The sequence below is a fragment of the Elephantulus edwardii genome, unplaced genomic scaffold (genome assembly GCF_000299155.1).
Source record: "Elephantulus edwardii isolate Elephantulus edwardi_28Jun2011 unplaced genomic scaffold, EleEdw1.0 scaffold00003, whole genome shotgun sequence".
Taxonomy (NCBI): Eukaryota; Metazoa; Chordata; class Mammalia; order Macroscelidea; family Macroscelididae; genus Elephantulus; species Elephantulus edwardii.
The window spans coordinates 31,989,976-32,013,596 of record NW_006399753.1 but is presented as its reverse complement, the minus strand read 5'-3'; the positions used below and the strand labels follow the sequence as shown (position 1 = coordinate 32,013,596).

General features: G+C 34.9%; 1 protein-coding gene across 2 annotated transcripts in view; it reads right to left on the bottom strand.

The window, feature by feature from the left end:
• The window catches only part of KCNH7 (potassium voltage-gated channel, subfamily H (eag-related), member 7), a 759,623-nt gene that overhangs the window by 194,231 nt on the left and 541,771 nt on the right, over positions 1 to 23,621 (bottom strand). Inside the window, exons 4-6 of one of the 2 annotated variants that reach the window (XM_006879356.1) lie at positions 16,652 to 17,076; positions 11,191 to 11,211; positions 2,118 to 2,332 (exon numbers count right to left, since the gene is read on the bottom strand). In XM_006879356.1, the coding sequence (XP_006879418.1) occupies positions 2,118 to 2,332; positions 11,191 to 11,211; positions 16,652 to 17,076 (661 nt within the window). The remainder of the gene's footprint in view (positions 1 to 2,117; positions 2,333 to 11,190; positions 11,212 to 16,651; positions 17,077 to 23,621) is intronic. The other variant, XM_006879357.1, reaches the window with a different exon arrangement.

The following is a 23,621-nucleotide window of genomic DNA, read 5'->3' as shown; positions in this document are numbered from 1 at the left end:
GAGTCCTTTTTATCTTAAACTTCTTGCATTAACTCTGATAAAGGAGTTATGTCATCCCTTGAATCCATTCAATAAAACTCGTTTGCTTCCATGGCTTCCAAATGACTTAGCCAGAACTAAAGCAAATCCAGGTGACTCCAAGTTATGCTTTTCTATGTTATTTATTGTTACTAGGTGTCATCGGCTCAACTTCGACTCTTAACATCCCATGTGAGAAAGAGTAGAATATCCCTAATGAGTTTTGTTAGCTGTAATCTTTCTGGAAACACACTTTCTGTCTCTTATATAGCAACCAGGTGGGTTTGAACTGTCAAACTTTTGGTTAGTAGGAAAGCGGTTAATAATTTATGCCACCAAGGCTCATTGATTATTACTTATTCTTCAGCTTGATAGGAAACTTTCTAGATCCAGCTAAAGGCCAAGGGACGAAAGCATCCTGGCTATGTTAAACATTAAAATGTACACTTGAGATGCTCTATGTGACATGCATAATTTTTCACCTCAAATAAACATAGGCATCTTAAGTCTCATGAATCATGGTCTTTAAACAGCTATTTCAGATAATACATAAGAAGTTATTTACAAACAATACCACAGCATTTGAACTTACTACAATTATAGAACAAATTATTAATATAACTTTCTTCAATATTTGGATAGAGTTGGTCAAGTTTATATAGATTATGTAGATGTTTTATGAAAAGTTGTGCCAAGCAAGCATATTTAGTACATTGTTTGCACAGACTGTTTATTTGATGCAAGTCTTAGAGAAACGTGATCTCAACAAAGTAAATGCATCATAAATAACAGCTAGCCAGGTACTGTCATGATTGGTGTTTTGACAAAATAAATACGAGTAATTTTATCTATTTTTAAAGCAGAAGTCTAGCTTGGTGGTACCCGTTTGACTCTAGTTTAGAAAGTTCTGGACAGGAAAGGAGAAAAAAAGTAGAATAAATTCAAAACCATATTAATGACCAGACTTACTGATCTGATAGGGAATAAAGGTTTCTGTGAAACTGTGACTATTTAACATCCTTCAAACCTAAAATCCTTCCTACTGAATCCACCCTCACAGATCAACTTTCAGTCAGTGTTGTCTTTGTCACATGCCATCGAGTTCAGCTGGAATTAACTCACAGCTGACTGTCCAGCAGATTTTCACAGGCAGTAAATCATGTGAGAAGAGACTGCCCATCCTTCTCCCATGGAGGAGCTAGTGGATTAAAACCTGGTGCCTTTGGGTTAACAGTGCACTTCCTTAGACACTAGACCACCTAGAGAGCCCAAATAATAGACAGGCCTACATAATGCATAAAGAAATGCATTCTTTAATGCAACCATCATATGAGATCAGCAGAGCAGCTTTGGCCCCAACCAGTTCAGCTAGCAGAAATAGGCAGGCGGTGGCACGGGGGGGGGGGTGGCTGGTGGGGAGAAGAATAAATGGAAACAGGGAAGCCAGAGAAGAAATAGAAAGAATGCTGCACCATTGAGAGTATCACAACTAATGTCACAAAAGAAAACGCATATAAATTGTTGAATTTAAAACAACTTGCTCTGGAAATATCCACCCAAACTACAATTTTTCAAAAGTGTCAATATTTATTTTAAAGCAATAAATTGCTCTCAGCCTTTACATAATTTTTGACAACTCTTTTGCTATGCAACTTGATTCAGATCTGATTGCTTTGGAGATTTAAGCCTGAAAAAGGAGGCAGTAACTAAGAGGAGATCCCAATAAGTCACCTAGAGCGTCAATAGATACATTCAATATCTAGTTCTTTATAAAAAGCATGCTTTAATAATGTGATAGTTGGCAGGAAAGCCATAGATATCCAAACATGATGAATAGCCTCTCAGCCATGGCCACAATAGAAGCAACAGTATCAATTCAGCCAATTTCGACTTAGTCTTGTAATAGATAAAATCCCAGGATATACCTTCATTTATCAGTTACATTTGGGGTTATTTAAAATGTCAAGATAAATGCAAGTGCAAATAAAAGGTATTTCTATTCATAATAATTTATTATTATCTTAGGGAATAAAAGTTTGCTACAAGACCCAGAAACGAATGCTCAAAGCAGCCAATATGGAAAGTAAACCATGTCCTACCTGCGTGACCTTCTCCGTCACATTGTGCGTTCGGTCTTTAACCTTGGGTGCAATAATGGTTTTATCTGACGAAGGAGGGGATGTATTCTTTTTTTCTGTTTTGACATCTGAAAAGTTCAGAGTGAGCTGTGGAATCTTGTTAATGGTGCTGTATTTGTTGAGGTTTGAATCCGATGTGGATCCCAGAAGGCTTGACTTGATGTGATTAAAAGGCCCTAAAAAGTTGGAAAGTATTTGTAAAAATGATTTTATGGAAAAAAGGGGAAGAAAATGACGGTCTTGAGTGACTGGCTATTGAATCACAACCAATATTGTCCTAACTCAGACCTTACTAATGCAGCCTGTTGATATCTGAACACAGGGTTTCAGGCCACTTTCTGATGAATAAGACATAAAACCATGGAGGATTGGACTGGACCCTGGGTGTGCACCTAAAGAGATGGTTGGTTTAGCTCTTTATTGATTTTCACTAAGCTTTGGAATAAACAGCAGATCTCTATTTCCTGTTAGCCAAATTCTGACTTCAAAATTTCTCATGAAGTTTATTTTTTAATCTAGAGACAATCCAAGGATTTGCTTATTGTTAAAATCATGTTGGCCATGTAATTTCTGACAGGATGTCTGCCCTATTACAATGTGGATTAAAGCTTTTATCTCTAACTAAGAAGTTGCAAGACAGTTCATTACTTCACATGCTTTGTTTTGTGTATAAGATATTGCCACAGAGTATCTAGAACAGGTAGACTCTCAGGTGGGGGAGGTACAGATAAGGTGAGAAGGACAAAAAGGGGCCTGTAACTCTAACACCCTGCACAGTTTTAAAACACGGTCTTTCACTTCCCTCTCCTCATATCCCTCTGCATTCAGATTTGTCTGAAAGGGAAGCATCCATAGATAACACCAGGGAGATGTTCCAGCAAACATAATTCATGATGAAGATAACGAGATAAGTAATGAGACGCGTATGTACTTAGTAGTGCTCGGTCAATTCTCATATCCACTTCCTGTATGGCTAAACCGAAGAGATGCCAGGACTCCTGGGTCTCTTCATAGAGGTGAGTAAATTGATCAATGACATCCTCTCTTGAGACAGAACCTATTGCCCATTGCTGATGCAGAGTCAAGAAAGGCTCTAAGAAGTTTTATTGAGCGATGTGAAATATTACACATACTACACTATTATTTGTCCCTGAAAGTTTGCATCAAGAAGATGCTTTAGAAACTCTAGAGAGATTTCCAAAGAAATTGTTAGCACATAAAAACTTCATAAATGAATTTGCTAGTCTTTTGTCTTTCTCATTTTCCCAGTCTAGAATAAAATACGTTTTTGGAATCAAAATGCACTTTAAGCACTGAGTGAATTATTGATGATTAACAGACTGCATTTTATGCAACAATAGAAATCAACTCAGATCAGATATTATTTTAAGAAATAAATATGCCAGCAATGTGGTTTATATTTTTATTGTGGGGGACAAAGAAATCCACTATTTTGTTTGTAAAAGACGAAAATGTTTTTGCGAACAGTTTGCAGCTATTTAAGCTGCAGTTTTGTGCACTCCCTGAGTTTGGTCCATGAGGAAGGTGAAGCCCAGCAAGATGATATGTATCATTGGGCTCTCTTGGCATTTATTACTGGCTATGTTCTTATTTGCATATAGATTTTCACTCTCTTTCCTATTTCTCCAAAGATAGAAATAAATGCCCTGTGTGGTACCAAATTAATCTAGCTTTCAGATAGGCCTCTGACAGGGTCCTCATTCTCCAGGTCTCTGTGGATATTCTCACCATGTAACACTGATTTATTATTAAAACATATTCCAGAGAGTGTTTGCTTGTGTGTAACTTTCTATGGTTATACTCCAGACTAAACCCCCCCCCCCAAAATCAACCTTTATTTCCAACAAGTCAGAACTGACCCACAGTTGATCCTTTAGTGGGTCTTTGGAGGCTATAAATCACAGGGAAGATTGTATGGTGGCGGGGTGGGTAAGGAATTCCACTGCCAACCTTAATGTTAGAATCCATCAGTTTATCCTTGGAGATGCATGGGCAATCTTCCATGCTATTTACAGCCTGTGAAAACCTGCTGAAGAGTCAACTATAAATCGGTTCTGACTGAAAGGTACAGAACAAAAACAATAACAACAGCAACATATGACATAGGAGGAGAGTGCCCATCTTTCTCCTGAGGAGCAGCTCGTGGATTTGAACTGAGTATCTCTGCCTTCGGTTAGCAGGACAACTCTCAGCTGATTAGGCCACCAAAGCTCCGAGTTAGACACCTAGATTATGTATTTACCTGGAGATTAAAATTTAGGTAATTTTATTGTAAAAAGAAATACTGACAAGGAATCATCAATCATCAAATTTGGTATATAGTTGAATTGTATATAAGATTCTTAAAATTCTAGGCCAATAGTATTTATGAGTTTAATTTTTTAAGTAAATCATCTATAGATCAAAAAATAAGGGTAAAAACAAATTGTCTATGATGTATAGATTAAACAGAAGCACACCGTTTATCTATTTTGATTGCCCTTGGGACTAGTTTTAAAAAATTACTGAGTTGGGTGTTTGGGTAAGTATGTGGGCTCAAATACAGCCGGGTTTCACTCTAAGCAGCATTGCAGCTCTGATAGAGATATTCTTGGTTGTCAGCAACAGAATGTTATTTCCTCATCCTGAAAAAATTATTCACTGTGTCCCACTGGATATTGAAGCAAGAGCAAAGACAGATTAACATTCTTGGAATCAATTGTCAAGAACTATGTTACAAATAATTAGTATTTTTTTCCTAAACACCTTAAATTCCTATTTCCCTATGTATGTAAAAGATGTGTGACAGAGGAAATACATATTGTAAACACTAAAGAGTTGGCATTATCTGTCTTGGAGTTGCCAGCTGTTTTCAACTTTACTTTCCCTGATCTGCCAGAACTTTGTTTTGACTGACATTTATTTTTTGAAGAAAACTACTAGTCTCCATTCCCTGTCAAAGTCTATGGCTTTTAAAGTCTTTTTTAAGCGAAAGAGGATGAATATGTCCTGGCATTTAGTGAAATGTCTTCCTTTGTGCAATCATTGAGAATAATTTTGACACTTAAAAGCAAGTACTAGCTCATTTGTATGAATATACTTCCTCATTTTCTCCACAACCAGTCTTAAAAATATTTTCCACTTTAAAAATTGTGCATAAATAAATATCCTTTGTTATTATTTATTCCAATAATAATTTTAATTGTTACTTATGTATAACCCTGCATTATTATTTTATATAGTGTTTATATAGAATGCTTTCTCATGACCTAAATGCCTTTAAAGTCTAATTATTGCCTTATTATCTTCTAGTGAAGCTATTGTTCAATATTGGTGCACCAACTCCAATATTTTATTATAATAAAAATTATCTTGATTATATAATTGTCAGGGTAACATATTGGCCTTTTAGAGAGAGCATAGGTAGGTTACATTAATGCTGAATATAATCTCAGAATTGTAAGTCAATAAAGCAAAACATTCACTGAAACAAATAAGCATTGGGTCTAACAGCTTTGAGAAACCACTGGTCAATATTTCAACTGCCTCACAGTCCTGAGTCTACTTCTTATTTACTGTTGGCAAAACCTCCTAAATGCGCATTTTATTTTTCAAAAGTCTCAGTGTTGGAGGGCTAGTCTAAATTACATTTTAAATCTTTATACTTAATGAATTCAGAAAAACTTAAGTTATTATAATTCAGGCATGATAGTTAAAATATTTACAGTTTATTTCATCATATATAATACAGGTCAGTAAGCTTCTTTTTTATTATTTTAAAACAGAAATATTCAGAAGTATTTTAAAGTCTGTGGAATGACCAGTGTTAACTTAAGATCTCCTAAAGATGTGGTTCGAGGCCACCAAATGTTCCATTGGAGAAGAATGGGCAATCTCCTCCTTTGCGATTAACTGCCTCTGAAAACCCACTGGAGGGTCATCTATGGGTTGGTCCAACTCAAAGATGCACATCAACAACATAACAAACCCTATTAAAATGTAATGTTAAAATTCCAACATTTTCATTAAGGTAAGTATTAGAAATGTCTTATTTCACTGATTGTTGCTGTTAAGTGTCATAGATTATAAACCTAAAGCAAGCACATAGAATAAGAGAACAAACACGAATAACATTGAAGGGCTTGAAATCAGAATACATGGGAAAAAATAGTCTCAACTGAGAGTAATTGTAACAGATGGAATTTAGGGTTCTAATCAATAATGAAGCCTCTGTTGGGCTAGTGAGTAAAGAATTTTATTGTCAACACAAAGGTAGATTATTTGAATCCACCAGCAGCTCTATGGGAGAAAGACGGGCAATCCCTTCCCTGAGTGATTTATGAGTCATTCCAACTCCATGGTTGTCTATTAGTCAGTTCTGACTCCATACCACATAACAACAACAATCAAAGAAAGAAGAATAACCTGAAAGGTAAGGTAAAGTAATGTAAAGACAATGGACACTGGAGGAATAGACTCACCAGGAAGGAATACAGAATCAATAGTATAAAAGCAAACTTGATTCTTTAGAGAAACATTTGTAAGATGGATAATCAGATTAAAATTTCCAATATAATAAGAGGAGAGGGAAGCCAGGTGACCAAGTAAACAGAATCAGTATCCAGGTAATATATTACAAGGTTATTAGGTTAGATTTTAGCTGCAAAGAAATCAGGGCTTGGAAGAGAAACTACCCCCCAGATAGTTTTTATAAATCTCCAGGCGATTCTTGTGTCTACATTGTTAAAATGTAGATTCTGAATCCATATAACTGGGGTGGAAATGAAGATTATCATCAGGGAGTAATGGGGAAAAGGAAATTGGAATGAACCAGTTCCAGTTCTGCAAAAAAAATACCCTATATCCTCAGGGAGCTCTGGTGGCCTTGTGGGTAAGTAGTTGCTTTGCCAAATCAAAGGCATGAGGTTAGAATCCACCCCAGTGTCTTTTGAAAAAGGTGGACAATATCCTTCCATTACATTTGTTGTTGTTGTTGTGTAACATCGAGTCAGAACCAACCCATAGCTAATCCTCTGACTGATTTTCAGAGCCAGTTAATCGCATGGGAGGAGATTACTCATCTTTCTCTTGCGGAACAGCTGGTAGATTTGAACTGTGTGCCTTTGAGATTGCAGAGAAGCTTCTTGCCACCAGAGTCCATTAGATTTACAGCCCCTTAAAACCTTCTGGAGGCTTGGTTCTAACTTATGACATATAATAACAACATACCAACTTGGACTCTAAAAACCACAACTGAGAAAAATCCAGATGTAAAAAAATCCCACCTCATTGTCATCCAGTCAGATTTGACTTAAAGTCAAAACTTCAATGAACTGTTAGTGAGACTTTCAATCTCAGGGAGAAGACTTCACAGTCTGAGGAGACTCAAACTGCTACAGAGATGCCACCTCTGGGTAAATGGTAGAGTTCTCTATGGACGATCCCACCAGAATTCCCTGAATTTTAGACTAAAGATAATTAAAATTTATATAATAAGGTTATTTAAATTTATCATGAGACACAATATGTTAAAAGAGAATATATACTCTTTCAGATGGTACTGGAAACATAGGTTTTTGGTTTTTTTAAAAATAATACTCTTTTTGGAAAAAAACTGTTGCTCTTGAGGGAATATGCTAAATGGGGTAGAGAAGAAGAAAACCAAATAGGATAAGGTTGTTTTCTAATCACAAGGTCTTTAATTCAGTCTTTCTTACCCACTAGGTTTATTTGACTGAAGTTTAATGAGGCACAAATTGTGAAAATGCCTTAGCACCAAAGAAAATGAAAACACAATGCTTCATAATCAAACTTTTCCCAAGATTTACAAAAGAACACAAAATAACAAAATAATACAAAATACGAATTCAGTCACCAGTTTAACATGTGGGGATTTTTTATATCCAATATCCATAATCTCTTCAAAAATGCATGATATGTATTTTACAGATGACAACTCTTTCCATTGAAAACTAACTTGCAAGTGCTCATGAAATCACAAGATACGGCCAGAGTTTGCTTCTGAGAGACAAGCTGTATTCTATCAATTGATATCCCTTCTGAATCATTGACAAGTTTCTTGTTAAGGTGAAAAATACATTAAATCTTGAGAAGAGTTTTGTTTCTATCTCCTACGACACATTCATTGACAAGTTGGGAACTAAACATAACTACTGTCAGAAAAGTTCAGGGATAACAAGTTTTGGGATATTGAGATAGTGGAAGTGACGCTATTGCTGTTAGATCTCATTGAGTCAACTACAACTCATAGTGACTCTATGAAAAATAGATCTGAAGCAATAGAGGGTAAAATTGCAATAGATGGTAATATTAATTGTTACTGTTGTTGTGTGCTATAGAATAAGACCTGACTCATAGCTGGCCATTAAGTGAATAAGTAGAGTAAATTTTTATTCATAGTTTGGGAAGCAGAAAAGGCAGAAAAGTTTGAGATTCCAATCATTTCAAGAGCTGACTACAGTTATATTAGGTATTTCCACACATATTAGAATAATTGGTTATCCTCTTTCGCTGTGCATCCACACAGACATAAAGTACATGTGTGATTGTGTTTTTAACTCTTTATTATCGGGTTATACTTTTTAAAAAATAATTTTGATGTGCTAATTTAAAGAGTCAAAATGCAAGGAATTTATTAAAGGAAAACCAATTGATCCTAAGAAACAAGGTTAAGTGTAAATTAATTATAGAGGAAAAATCAAGTACCAATTTGTTGTCTTTACTTGACATCAAGATTGGTAACAAATATTTAGTTTCTTTGTCAACAGAGGAAAAAAGAAAGGCAGTTAAGTTTTAGAAAGAGTTATTTAGATTAGGTCTTTCTCAAGCACTTTCTGTGAGAGTTAAAGAACGGCCTCCTTTTGAGATAAAGACATCCATGCTATCTGTGCCAGGTGATTCAGGCAACACCACATGTGAAGGCAGTAAGTCTTCCCTTGGAGATCTTGATCTTGGTGACCTTCCAAATACATTACTAAATCAATTATTTTAGTAAAACCCCCAAATTTTGGCAGAATTTGGAACTGAAATAATCATAGATATGCAGTTTCATCTGGAACAATGTATAATTTTATCTATAAGTTTCTATTTAAATCTTGTTTAGAAACAAAGCTAGGAAAAAAAAACCACAATTAAAGTATTCTTCTACATTCAATTAATTTAGCTTTATGAAATCTTAAGAGTAAGCAACAAACACTGTGCAATCAATTGTTTTAAAAACATGACCATGAATAAATAGTTAAGATTCTGGTGAACATATTTACATTGCTATTTTCATTAAATTAGCATATTTGATCCACTTTTGGAGTTTCGCTTTATATGTATTACTATTTGGGGAAAAACTATGATATAACTATTTGGGGAAAAACTATGACCTTACCCCAAATTGTACTTGAATGATTCTACTTATAGTTGCAAAATTGATATGGGATTTGCATTATGTAAGAGAAAAAGATCATTTGAAGACTATTGTCTCAAAAGTGGAGGAATCAGGTGGGAATACTGAATTTTAAGTAACTTGTCTATGAAACAAACAAACAAAAACCAAACTGTAGGGTTTTTGTTGTTATTGCTGTTGTTTCTGTAAGATAACAAGGTGAACTAATATTTTGGAAGATAAGAAAAATAATTTTCCTTTTACTAAGAAAAAACTGATTACTTTTTCATGGAATTTAAGAAATCTTTAGAAACTTGTGCACTAATTTATTTTGAATGGCAAAATGCTAACGCCAGTCATATTTCACACTGAGGCAAGTTGGCAAGAGGGGGTTTCTGTTTCCTTAGGTCATATTTTGAATAATACAAACTCTCAACACAACAGCTGACACTAATTTGATTCCAGGAATCACAATGGACCAGTGGATATGGACAGAATAATCCTGTAGATAAAAGCCTGTCTCAGTAATGAAGAAAATCTGCAGAATATCTACACGGACTTCCCCCCACCCCTTAAAGTGCATACAAAATAAAGTTAAAAAGTAAGGGGTGGCAACAATGTCCTTCTTTTCACAATACCCTGGGCTGCTGATCAAACACTATTCTTAGTCTCAAGTGTTATTGATCCATAACTTTCACCAACTTTGTGTTAATTCGGTAAACAATTGAGGAATCCATATACAATACTGCATGGTGATCGGAGGACCAGGGATGCATGGAAGAGGTCAAACAGTGAATTCTGGGTAATGATGGAGACGTGTTTCATGCAACACACATGCACAAAAGGATTTATTATCACCATATGCATACCACAGAAGCATGCACGCTTTCTAGGAAAACTCTAAATCCAGTTTTTAGTTTGATGAGAACAATGCGATTATTGTAGTTGCAATTCTTTGGATCTGCTATGATCTATCAGAAAAGAGAAGTTTCAAATTTTCAGCCAAGTCTACATTTATTCAGAAGTATTACTCAATGAAATATTACCCTATGGGAGCTGGAAGTCATGCCAATGATTTCAGACTAATGTAGGACACAGTGAAAATGATTAGAATGTGATATAAAATAATAGAAAATGACTCTCATGCATACACAGTTTACTACCACAGTAAGCTTAAAACCATACCCCCTGCCATCCAGGAACGTGAAACTAGTTTCAAGGAAACAAAAGAGGAACAAGTGAAGAGATGCTGTCGTGTAGCACTTTGCTTATTTTCTTTCATCTTGTATTCTTTTTTTTTTTTCACTGAAATAGGCTTATGTGCCTCTTTCACACTGGAATAAATTAAATTGATTGGTTTCTTTTATATATTTAGGAAGTATCATTGTAAACCTAAGCATCTATATATATTTTTTTCTTTTTTCTTTTTAATCCCCCAGTAAAAAAGGAGCTCATAAATATTTAGTGGCCCAGCCGGGAAAGTAAAATCAAGCCATAATATCTCTCCACCAGGCGCCTGGACTAGCTAAGGGCAGCATGAAGATGTTGCATTGAACAGGGCATACAGCAGGCAATTTAACATGCCAAGTAAAGGGGAGTTTTGAGCATCAGTTGATGAAATACGAGTCTGTACATTACCTTTGACATTGCGACCATTGTCTGTTTTGAGCATATAAGGATAAAAAAAGAGAAAAAATATAAAAAGACTAAAATTACGTTATATTTACATAAAATTGCTTTTGTAAAACAGTCAGAGAAAGCAGAATATCAAAACAGAAAATTTAACATTGACTAAAAGTAGTATATTTATTATCCAAGAAAGAAAGATGCATATATTAAGAATAATATTTATGATAATAAACATCCATGCTTAATTATGGGACTCATTCATTTCACTTAAGAGGATTTCAAAATGCAGATTTTGTAATTACAACAGTTTGGAGAAATACATGCTCAGCTGATTGCTGTTCAAACTTTCAGCGTTGATCAAAACTTTACACCTTGGCAGAAGCCGGTTTTATTTTTCGGTTTTTAAAAAATTTTTTTAGAAGCCAGTTTTAACATTTCAATAATCACTTCTGTTGATTACACAAATAAAGACTACACACTGTTTTTCATGTTAAGCAATTTTTTTCATATCACGTAATTTATTACAACAATAAGGGAAAATATTTCCAAGACAACAGACAGCTTTAATAGACCAATTTGCTTTATAAATCACAATTTTATTGTCTCCATAAATACATCTCAATGCATATTTTGAAAATGAAATACAGTTCAGAGTCATTTCCAGGCAAAAATAGTCACAGGAATTCAGTGAAAAATCTGTTTTAAAGGACCTTGGAATTTTCTTCTTTCTGTAAATAATCCACTCACAGTAGAATGTAGAAGCTACTGCATTCAGGAATTCACTTATATTAAAATGGGTAGCTTCACACTCAGATTTGTGTGTGTTCAGATTTATTTTGAGATTAGCAATCTGACTCTTTAGTGCATATTTGCTGCTAACAAAATATGCATTGCTAGTTTTAAAACAAACAAGCTTAAAATAAATGAAGTCATGTCAAAACCATTCAAATATATCCAAGATTTGAAAAATCTGTTCAACATTTTGTTGGCATCTATGCTAACACTGTGCATATTTAAAATCTTAGGATATATCATAATTGTTTCAAAGCTTAAAATGAAAGCAATTCCAATAGTGTGGTCTATTGAATTGCCAAAATAGACATTGCCTGAGACAGAGATACACAAATAAAAGTGTGCTAAACAAAAGAGCTCTATTCCTTTTTTTAGGGATTGTAAAAAGAAACTAAGGATAGAAACAGCACAGAGAGAGAGTTAGAATTACCTAGACTTAATATCTTCATATTAGGGAGCTCTGGTGTCCTAGTTATAAGGAACTGTGCTGTCAAGCTGAAGGCACATGATTCAAATCCACCAGCTGCTCTGGGAAAGAAAGATGAGCAATTTCTTCTTATGAGATTTTGAGGCTAAAAACCACAGGAGGGTCAGCTATAGTTGGTTACCATTCGACAGTACTCAGTATTCAACAACAACAACAACAACAACAACTTCAAATGAAGATCCTTGGCCTGGTGGTAAGAAGCTGCACTGCAATCCTAAAAGTACATGGTTCAAACCCAACAGCTACTCCCCAGAGAAAGACAGGCAATCTCCTCTTGTGCAATTTTATTGCCCCTGATAACTTGATGAAGGGTTAACGATAAATTGATTTTGACTTGACGGGATACAACATCTTTGAGAGAAGTAGGATTTAAACAATATTTTTAAATGTAGCTGCTTGCAAATATTTAAAAAAAACATAATTCTACTCACCAGGCCTGAGCATTATGTAAAAGCATTTCTCAATTCTAGGAAAATTTATCAAAAGTTATATAGTTAATACTGCTTTGAAATGATAAGGCAGTGTATAAGGTCTATGCTTTGGTGCTAGCTAAGATCTATTCATGCATGATAACATATATGCAGAACTCAGAGTCAACATTTAAAATCTGTACTGAAATTTGGCTGAATGATTTTATAATTATTAACTTATTATAGTTTATATCTATGTTTTGTATGTCTATTAAGATTCATATATATAGCAATGTACTTTTATTGTAATTAAACATGAATTGGTCCATAATAGGTTAGGAAAAAATTATAATGGTTTGAGAAATATAAATTTAAGATATTTGATTATGCAGAGTAAATTATAGAATAATAAAAAATGTTTTCCATTAATGTATTTATATATTAAGATATTTAGAATTATTGAAAAATTTTAAAGATTGAATATATATATATATATATAGAGAGAGAGAGAGAGAGAGAGAGAGAGATTTTCACTTTGAGGAGATAATCTGAATTTAAAAATCTAGTGTGTTAAATCTAGTGATTTAATCCAATTACATGGATTGTAAAACTAAAGTTTGATTTAAAGGTTTTCCATTTCTTTTGTTAATAGGTAAGTTTCTAAAATATATTAAAGTATGTAGCTTGGGAAGTATAGCTATTTCTACAATAATGACTGATTTTGTTGCTAAATGTGCTTTAACGAGAAGTACAAAGCACCCTCTAAATTTATCAGTCTTAGTCACATGTTGACTACAGCATCTGTAACACAGTAAGACAGTGATATATTTTCTGAAAATAACATAGCTTGTGTGTGGGAGGAAAATTAAGGATGATCTTAGTACTAAGTGTATGTGTAAAGTACTTATGCTTAGAAATTTAAGATATTAGACCATTCTTTTCCATACTGATACATCAGTTGTATCAGTAACTGTGTACTAATTAGAGACCACATAAATGAAAACAGCAAAGTTAAATTATGAATTATTATTTAAACTATTCAGCACTACTGTCAAAATACAGACTTAAGTCTGTGCCAAACACTGATTATTTATTAGTTTAAGATTGATTTTTCCCTCACAAATGTAGACATATTGTAAGTCAGGTTTTAGGAAATAAAGCCACTATGAAAAATTCATATAATTGGCTAAAGTTTATAAAACCAAGTGGGCTAACTAAAGCTTATGTTAGGCACTTGAATGGCCATATCACATTTTTTTGGTTGTTGTTCAGGCATAGGAACCATTGCTCAAAAATTAAATGACATATTTCATTTTGTTAGGAGGTATTGCCTTCACCAATACTATGAGGCATAGAGTCTTAGATGATTATTTAGTTTGCAGTTGTCCTTGGTTTTATTTTCCTTTTGACCCTTTTTTGACATAAGACTAAAACTGATAGGCTAATTGCTCTTGTACCACATACACTTTTTGCAAACACATTTTAATAACTGTTCCTTCAGTTTCTGTGGTATTGATTTATCTCTCTTTGATTTTGTTCTGGTCAGTCATTCTCTTTCATTATTTCTGCCTTCTTGGCTTCACTGTGATTGTTAAAGAAAGATCCTCTCCAGCCCGTAAGACTTAATCTTAACATTCTTGTGTAAATTCCAGTGTATTACAGCATAATATTTTTGTAGATGTGTGGTTTAGGACCATAATTCACCAGCATGATTCTTTCAATGTCAAGCATTTATTGAGTGTCTACCATGATATGTTGTTATTGACAGCCTCAAAAACCTAATCAAGGGTGCTCTATTAGTTCTACTTTTGACAGCAGAAGTGTTGGCAAGCCAGGAAGCAGGTAATTGGGCTGGACACTGTGCAGAACTAAGTCAAAGCTTCTGTGCTAGAAGTTTATGGTAATATGACTGCACACCTAATAGCAATGACAAACACTTAATGACAAACTCAATAAAATAAAATCCTACAGTGTATGTAAACAAACTGCTGTACACATTCAGGTACGAACTTATTTTATTCCTCTGGTTTTGGAAGAGAAAAATGAGCTCCAAAGGAGAGAGGCATTTGAACTATGTCTTAAGCTATGTAGTGTCAAGAAGGACAAAATGGAAAAGAATATTTCAAGCAGAACAATGTAATGAATAGAGTAATGAAGCAAGAAAATTCATGATACAGTTTTGTGAAAAGGCAATTATCTTTGTGCAGGCTTACAATAGAGCAGTGAAGAGACAAGAGAAGGATTTAGAAATAGCTAGAAAAAGAACTATGGCCAGTAAGTAGGTGCCTAGTTTCCTACATTAAGAAGTCCCATGATCAAGTTTGTTTAAAAGTAGAAAACAGTAGCAGCATGAGTGATGGTGGCAATCATCAGAAAAGTAGGCTGGCATCTCAGTAATCCAAACCTCGGAGATTCAGAAAATTGGACCTGGTAGATGCATGCATTGGACATTCTAATACTCATACTCTGGGGAAAGTCTAGAAATGCATCAGCTTTTGTTTCTACCAGGTATTCAATAGCAGGAATGAGTGAGAAAAGCATACAGGAGTCACTGCATTGATTGATGCAGGATCTGGAGATGAGCAGCTGTTAGATGCCATGGAGTTGACTATGAGTCATAGCGACCCTGTGAGCAATGGGCCTTAACCTTAGCCTGATACACTCAAGTCTATTGTTACAGTCACTGTCAAACTATCTTGTTGAGGGAAATGACCAGTAGTGGGTTTGAATCCAAACTCTGACAATGACTAGCTCCATAACTTTGTCAGTTACTTTCTTAACATATCTGAGCCTCAGTTTCTTTATCTAAAAATTGGGATCAAAACCAGTTCATAACTAATATTGTGATGAGAATTGACATTTAATGTGTGTACAACACTAACATCACCTCATACGGCTAATGTTCAAATTCATCCATTACTGTGCTGAGGAATGATTTTTGTCAACATCTTATTTTCACTACAAGAAGCTCTGATAGTCAAATGGTTGTGTGCTGAACTCCTAACCTAAAAGTTGGTGATCAAATCCATATAGAAGCTCCTTGGAAGAAAAAACATATTGATTTCCTCTCTTAAATATTATAGCCTAGAAAATCTATTGGCTTATTTTTCTCTATCATATGACTAATCTCGATGAGTCTAACTCAATGACACCTAACAACAACTACTTTCACTACTGGTTAATTTAAGAATGTGAGCATAAAAAGGTCAGGTGGAAAGAAAGAAATTTGACTTTTTGTGTTGGCTTTGGTCATGATCAGGAAATTCAGGGTTATTTTTTCACTGCAAACCTTTAGTCTCTGCCATTTAGCCTTGATCCTTACCAATTTATAATTTCTGATTACTCAGTCTATTGCATTTAACATACCTCTTCCTTTGGAAAGAACTGGTCAATAAACAGTTACGTGATTTTTCTGCCTAGAATGTTATTATTTGCTAAATGCAGCAAAATTAATTATTCTTGAGATGAAAGTATTCATCACTTAAGAGCATCACTTAATGAATTTTACTTAACACCCCATGAAACTCAAGCTTGTTGCCGTTGAGTAGGCAGATAAAGGTTCTCACATTATTACAGAAACCCAGGTATACAGAAGTCAGAAGAAATCAAACTACTCAGTTGGGTTCAAAGAAGAAATCAACAACAATCTTGAATTTAGGATCCATATTTTCAATAGCCTTTGATCACATTTCTTCCCTCAAGGCAATAAGATAATTGTTGAAATAATACCATGAAAAAAATTTGTTTCCTATTGATATGTGTATTAAAAAATTAAACATACCTTCACTGGCATGCCGGTCTCTAAATACACTCTTCGGGTGAACGCTGAATCCTTCTATGTCGTGCACTGAAGATGCTCTGCGTATACTACAGAGGCTTTCTCTGGATCTGGAGTGGGCCAGCTGGGAGCTGGATTGCAGCATGTCAGGGTAGAGTCGGTCCCATTGCCTTTTGGGAGAAGAATGGTCAAGAGGTCCAGATATATTCACTAAGGGAGAACATTTGCTAGGCTGTATCAAGGCTTTTGTATCATCTGCTTCAGAGGGGCTGCAGCTTTCTTTTGTGGGAGACTTAAAGTGCTTCATGGCAACAGAATCATCACTGTGTTTGGACGAATCGATGACGACCACATCAGGGTCTTCTTGCGGTAGAGACTGCTTCCTGTAGGTGAGGACTCTCAACCCAGGGAACTTCAACCCAAAGAGTCTGCCTACAGATGCAAAGAAAAAAGATCATTACTATAATATTTTTAAAAACCTATTTTTTTTAAAGCGTAACAAACACTGCAAATACCACCAAAGCAACCATTTCTGGTTTATGCTAAAATAAATTTAAAAGTTCATAACTTAGCCAATTAAAATAAGAATATTGCTTTTAAAAAACAAAGCAGAGACAACAAATTCCCTGGAGGCATATAAATTGTAAGAAAAAGAGCAAACTTCTCTGCCTTGTTTCTGATGGTTAGATAGTATTCAGCGATGTGAAATCATTACTTGAATGAGAGAGTGTTTATATTTTTAAGTAAAAAACACATACTCACTGAACACTTGCGCCCTTCCACGGATTTGAGGAATAAGCAGAGTTTCAAAAAGAGGAAAAACAGATAAAGCACTGTGTATAAAGACACACACACATGGGAAAGTTATGTTAGCTCATGTGAGGACACTAAGTAGTAGGAGTAAGTAGACTAGGAGTTAGGTGGGGTATGAAGCTAGCCAGATACATCTAGAAGGTTTGTAGTAGATGATGTTGTAAAATAAGTTTGGAAGGGGAAAAGTAAGAGCAACTTCAAGATCAGTTCTGCATTCCATTTGGAAGCCTCAAAGAACTTTGTTTAAGAAAGAGATATATTGTAGATATAAGAATTTATTTTTGTCAATTGTTTTTAACTTTTAAATATAAGAATATGGCATTGAGGGTTATTTATGATATCTCATAGTAAATAGAGAGCATTGGTGGACTAATGGTAAGTAGTTGTGCTGCCAACCTCAAAGCGGGTGATTTGATGCACCAATTGCTTTTCAGGAGAAAGATGGGCAATTTCCTTCTGTGACACTTACAGCCTCTGAAAACTCACTGGAGGGTCAGCTTTGACTCAACAAGAAGAATGTACTAAAAGGAAATAAAATCTAAGTCTTAAACAATGGATATTCAAATTAAAGGATTAAGAAGGACATAAACTAAAAATTAGTCTAAAATAGAAATAAAAACATATCATTTTCTACTCTTCATTTGAACAGTAGAGGGGGGAAATAACATAAAAGCTAGTATTGGCAAAGAATAATGGTATACATTTTGATACTTTCCTGGCAGGATGAAAATGGCTACAAGTTCTTTGGAAAGTAACCAGATAATTTCTATTAAAATAAAAAAAAATTAAAATTTGACTCAGACCTCTCACAGGATGTTACAAGCCACAAACACTCATAGTCCAAATATGTACCTTCAGAAGGAAAAGGTTGAATAAATTATCAATTTTATACTTTATTATTGTTTTAAAGCACTAAAATGTCTGTTTTGATTTGGAAGGTAGTTCATAACATAGCTTGAAGCTGAAAAAGAAACATCACTTCAATTTGTATATAACTATCTTATTTCATGAAAATTTTTAGAAGCTTCTTGTTGTTATGTGCTATTGACTTGCCTATTATTCATAGTGATCATACATGTAATAGCTCTGAATCCTGCCCTGTCTAGAGCCAACCTCACTGTCTAATACACTTTCCCCCATTGCTATAGTCACTGTGTCAATCTATCTCTTCCAGAGTCTTCCTCTCCTGCTCTGACTCTCCATGCTTCCAAACTTGATGCACGCCTCCATGGATTGGTCTCTCCTACCAAACATGCCCAAAGCCTGTGAGACAGAATTTCAAACTTCTTGCCTCTAAGTAGCACCCTGATTTCACTCTTTCCAGGACAGACCTATATGTTCTCTTGGCAGTCCATAGTACGTAATAGTCCTCTCCAGCACAACTCAAAGGCATTACTTCTTCATCTGTCAGCTCTAGTCATTGTCCAGTTCTCAAATGCAGAGTAAGTAACTGATAAGACCATAGTGTGGACCAGGCATACTGTAGTCTCTAGACAGATATCCTTGTATTTTAGCACTCTGTAGAGGTCCCTGACAGTAGACTTTCCCAGTGCAAATCGTCTTTCAATTTCCTGACTGCTGGTTCCAAGCATGTTGATTGTGAATCCTAGCAAGATGAAATTGTTATCAACTTCAATCTTTTCTCCATGTGTCATGATGCTGCCAAATGGCCTGGTGATGAGAATCTTTGTTTTCTTGATGTTGAGCTTCAATCCATATTGAAGGATGCAGTCCTTGACCTTTTGCAAAAGCAAATGTCTCAGGTTCTCCTCAGAACTGGCATGTAGAGTTGTGTTATCTGCATAACACAGCTTGTTGATGAGTTCCTCTAATCCTTCTACTACATTCTTCCTCATGAAGTCCAGACTTCTGAATTATCTGTTCCATTGATTGAAAGGCATGGAGAAACGACACATCCTTGATGCACTCCTTTCTTGATTTTGAACCATGCAATGTTTCCTTGCTCTGTTTAGAAGCTTAAAATTATTTTGCATAAAACATGACTGTGATAAAAGATATGGAAGAAATACTCAAAGCTTTCAATGTTAATTAGCTCAGTGAAAAATTTGAACTATGTGTGGTATAATATATATTGCATTCTTTTTTAGCTATCACTATTTCACAATTGAATCAACCAATTCTTTTTGGTGTAGTGACTCTGTGAATATCATTGATTTTTTGATGCATCCGACATAATTCAAAGTTTTGCCCATAGAATCCTAGCATTGCAACCCAAGACTTGAATTTATGTACTTTCAACTTGAGAAATGCTGAGCATGTTCTTCCTCTCTTTTGGTTTTTTTACTCCTGCTCTTTGCTCATTTTGTTACAATACTTTGCTTTATCTTCTCAAGCTGACCTTGGAATCTTCTGCTCATCTCTTTTCCATCAGCATTTCTTCTCTTTGTCTGGGATTATCTATGTTCTCATGGAATTTTCAGTGTCTTTTCTGACACCCATTTTGTCTTTACTTTCTCATCTGTCTTGGTAATGATCTTTTGCCTTCTTCATATCCCTGATGTCATTCTACAACTCATCTGGTCTTTGATAATTAGTGTTTGATGTTTCAAATCCATTCTTGAATTTTCTTTTTTAATTCAGGTGGAACTCAAGGTTGTGTTTTGGTACTGATGACCTTACTTGAATTTCCTTAAACTTCAATTTGAACTTGCATGGATGTAATTGATAAAGTTTTCCACAGGAAGTTTAAGCTGCACTGAATGTATTGGCAGTAAACAATACCCTAGGAACTAATTGCCATCTTTCAATAAGCAGATGCACACTTATATGTGCTCCCTAGTCTCTGGCAAGAAATTTGGAAGACAGTAAACTGACAAACAGACTGGAAGACAGCCATGTTTTTCCCTTTCCCAAAAAGTGATCCTACAGAATATGGAAATATTAAGTAATATCATTAATACATGCAAATAAAATCTTGCTAAAGTTATGAAAAAGTAGCCATAACAGTCCATTGACAAAGAACTGGTCATGGCATGAAGGGTATCATTGCTGATGTTAGACTGATTTTGATGGAAAGCAGAGAATATCAGAAATGTGTTTTATTGACTGTGCAAAGACATTTGACTGTGAAAAACAAGGCTCCTAGGATACTTAACTGTGCTCATGTGACACACCTAACCCAAGAAACATTTTTCTGAACAGAACTAGGAAATACTATATGGCTTAAAATGAGAGACGTACATCAGGGTTATATACTTTCTTCACACCTATTCAATCTGTATGCTGAGCAAATAATTCAAGAAATAGGACTACATGAAGACTAATACGGTATCTGGATTAGATGAAGTCTCATCAACATAAGGTATGGATATGACCTGAACTTGCTAGCTAAAAGTGAAGAGGACTTGAAACACTGGATACAGAACAACAAAGAGTATAATATGGATTAAATACAATATGGATTACATTTCAATACCAAGAAAACAAAAAATCATCACCACAGACCAGTCTGTGATAGACAGAAAAATGATTGAAATTGTAATCTTCATGATAGATGGAGAAAAGTTTGACATTTTTAATACTTTAATTTTATGTGGATCTACAAATAACACTTGTGGTAGCAATAGTCAAGAAATCAAAAGGTGTATTTTATTAAGACAACCTGTTGTCAAGAAACTCTCCAAAGTACTAAAGAGCAAGGATATCTGTTTAAAGACTAAGGTATACCTTGTCCAAGTCTTTTTTCCCTCCAATTAATTTCTATGCATCTGAAAATTGGAGAAAGAATTAGGATAACTAAAGATTTGATGCATTTGAACTCTGTTGTTGAAGAAGAGTACCAAATAACCTATGGTTTGCCAAAAGGAAAAACAAGTCTGTCTTTGAGGAAGTGTAATCAAAATGCTTCTTAGAGGGAAAGACGTCGTAACTTCAACTCATATACTTTGGATATGTTGTCAGGAGGTACCAGTAATTGGAAGATGGGTGCCAATTGGCCCATTGGTGAGAATTTTTGTTTTCTCGGTATTGAGCTTCAATCCATATTTAAAATTACAGTCCTTGACCTTCTAGAGCAAACTCCTTATGTACTCCTCAGTTTCAGGAAGCAAGGTGGTGTCATCTGAATAATGCAGGTTGTTGATTAGTATTCCTCCAGTCCTGATGTCACATTCCTCCTCATAAAGTTCAGCCTCTCAAGTGATCTGTTCCACATATATATTGAAAAGGTATGGAGATAGGATGCATCCCTGGCATACACCTTTCCTAATTTTGAACCATGCAGTGTTTCCTTGCTCTGTTCTAACGACTGTTCTTCTGAATCAAGTATAGGTTTCACATGAGCACAATCAGGTGTTCTCGAATTCCCATTCTTCTCAACGTTAGCTACAATTTGTTGTGATCCAATCAACTTCCTTTTCATGGTCAATGAAACACAGATAGACATCCCTCTAGTACTCTGTGCTTTCAACTAAGATAGATCTAACACATATGAAGAAACTGAAAATGCCATTACTTGGGTCAAGCATACTTTCGTCCTCAAGGTGATATTTTTGTTCTTTAACATTTTAAAGAGTCTCCTTGCAGTATAGTCACTAAATGCAATATCTTATTTACTTTCTTGACTTATGCTTCTATGGGCATTGATTATGGATCCAAGGTAAAAGGAAAGGAAATCTTTGACAATTTCAGTGATTTCATTACTTACTATTATCAGTTCAGTTCTAAGGATTTTTGTTTCCATTATACTGATAGGTAATGCAGAGTGAAATCTGCAGTCTTTGATCTTTATCAGTAATTGTTTCAAGTCTTTGATTTCATCAAAGTGTGTAATTTGTACATTGCAGGTTATTAGTAAGGCTTCCTTTCATCTTTTTGTAAACTCTCACATTTTGAATGAATACTTACAAATCATATTACATTTTCACTCAACATTTCATAGACTTTTTATAACATTAATTAAAACTGATTAATGTGATTAATTACAATATCCAATCAAATCTTTATCGTATATTGGCTTTCCATTCACCCAGCTTACCTATTTATTAGTTTTGCTTCCATCTCCATACCTTCTCATCTCTCAATCTTAGGTTAAGTCTCTAAGATTGATTCTGTGTGTAAACATTTTCTCACCTTGTTATAGTAGTGGTCATAGAGTGACGATGCCAGCCAGCATAATTTGTTCTGGATTCATCCATACTGTGAAGTATTTCACAAATTTTTGCTCATTTTCAGATGATCTATAATACTACATTGTGTGAAGGTATTATGGTTTTTCTAGTAACTTGTTCATTAAAGGACACTTGACTAGTTTCCAACTATGATATTTTATATAATGTTGCAATAAATAGAGTTCTTCATTCCTGATGCCTTATTTTTATTCATTACTCATGATCCACAGATATACAACTTTGCATAGTAAATAAAATACAGATTTTTTTTTCTTTCAGCAAAGATCTCTCCAACTTTTGGATCATTTTTATCATCATATAGTATGGTGAAAAGATATAATCCTGATTTTAAACTTTGCCATATTAACTTGTCCTGTTTGAACAGTTGCATTTTGTCCTATGTAGAGGTGCTGCATGAGGAAAATTAAGTGTTCTGGCATCCCATTCTTTACAATTTGACTTATAATTTTTTTTGATCCACACAGGCAAATGCCTTTGCATAGTCAATAATGCACAGGTAGACATTTTTTTTGGGAGTGTCTTCTACTTTCAGACAAGATTTATCTGATGTCAGGAATTATAGCCCTGGCTCCTTTTCAACTTCCGAGTAATTTCTTCATCCTGGATGGGGAGTTCTGGGGTGGACTCCAAAGAGAGTTGCACTGCCAACCCTAAGGTAGTGCTTTCCTGGTGGTTCAAACTCATCAGTGGTTCTGAAGACAAAGGTGGAACATTTCCTCCTATGTGATCTACAGCCTCTGAAAACAGTCGACGAGTTAACTGTGAATCGATCCCACGTATATAGTAATATAAAATGGCATGTAACCAAATCCAAGGCAACCAAAATATGACTTTGAGTCTATCCCACCCAAATTTCAGAACCATGTCAGGAACAGGTTTGAGGCTTTGATCACTAATGAGCGAAGGCCAGATGAGTTGTGGGAGGATATCAAGGGTATCATCCAGGAAGAGTGCAAACAGTCATTGCAAAGAGAGAAGAGGAAGATAAGACCAAAATGGATGTCAGAAGA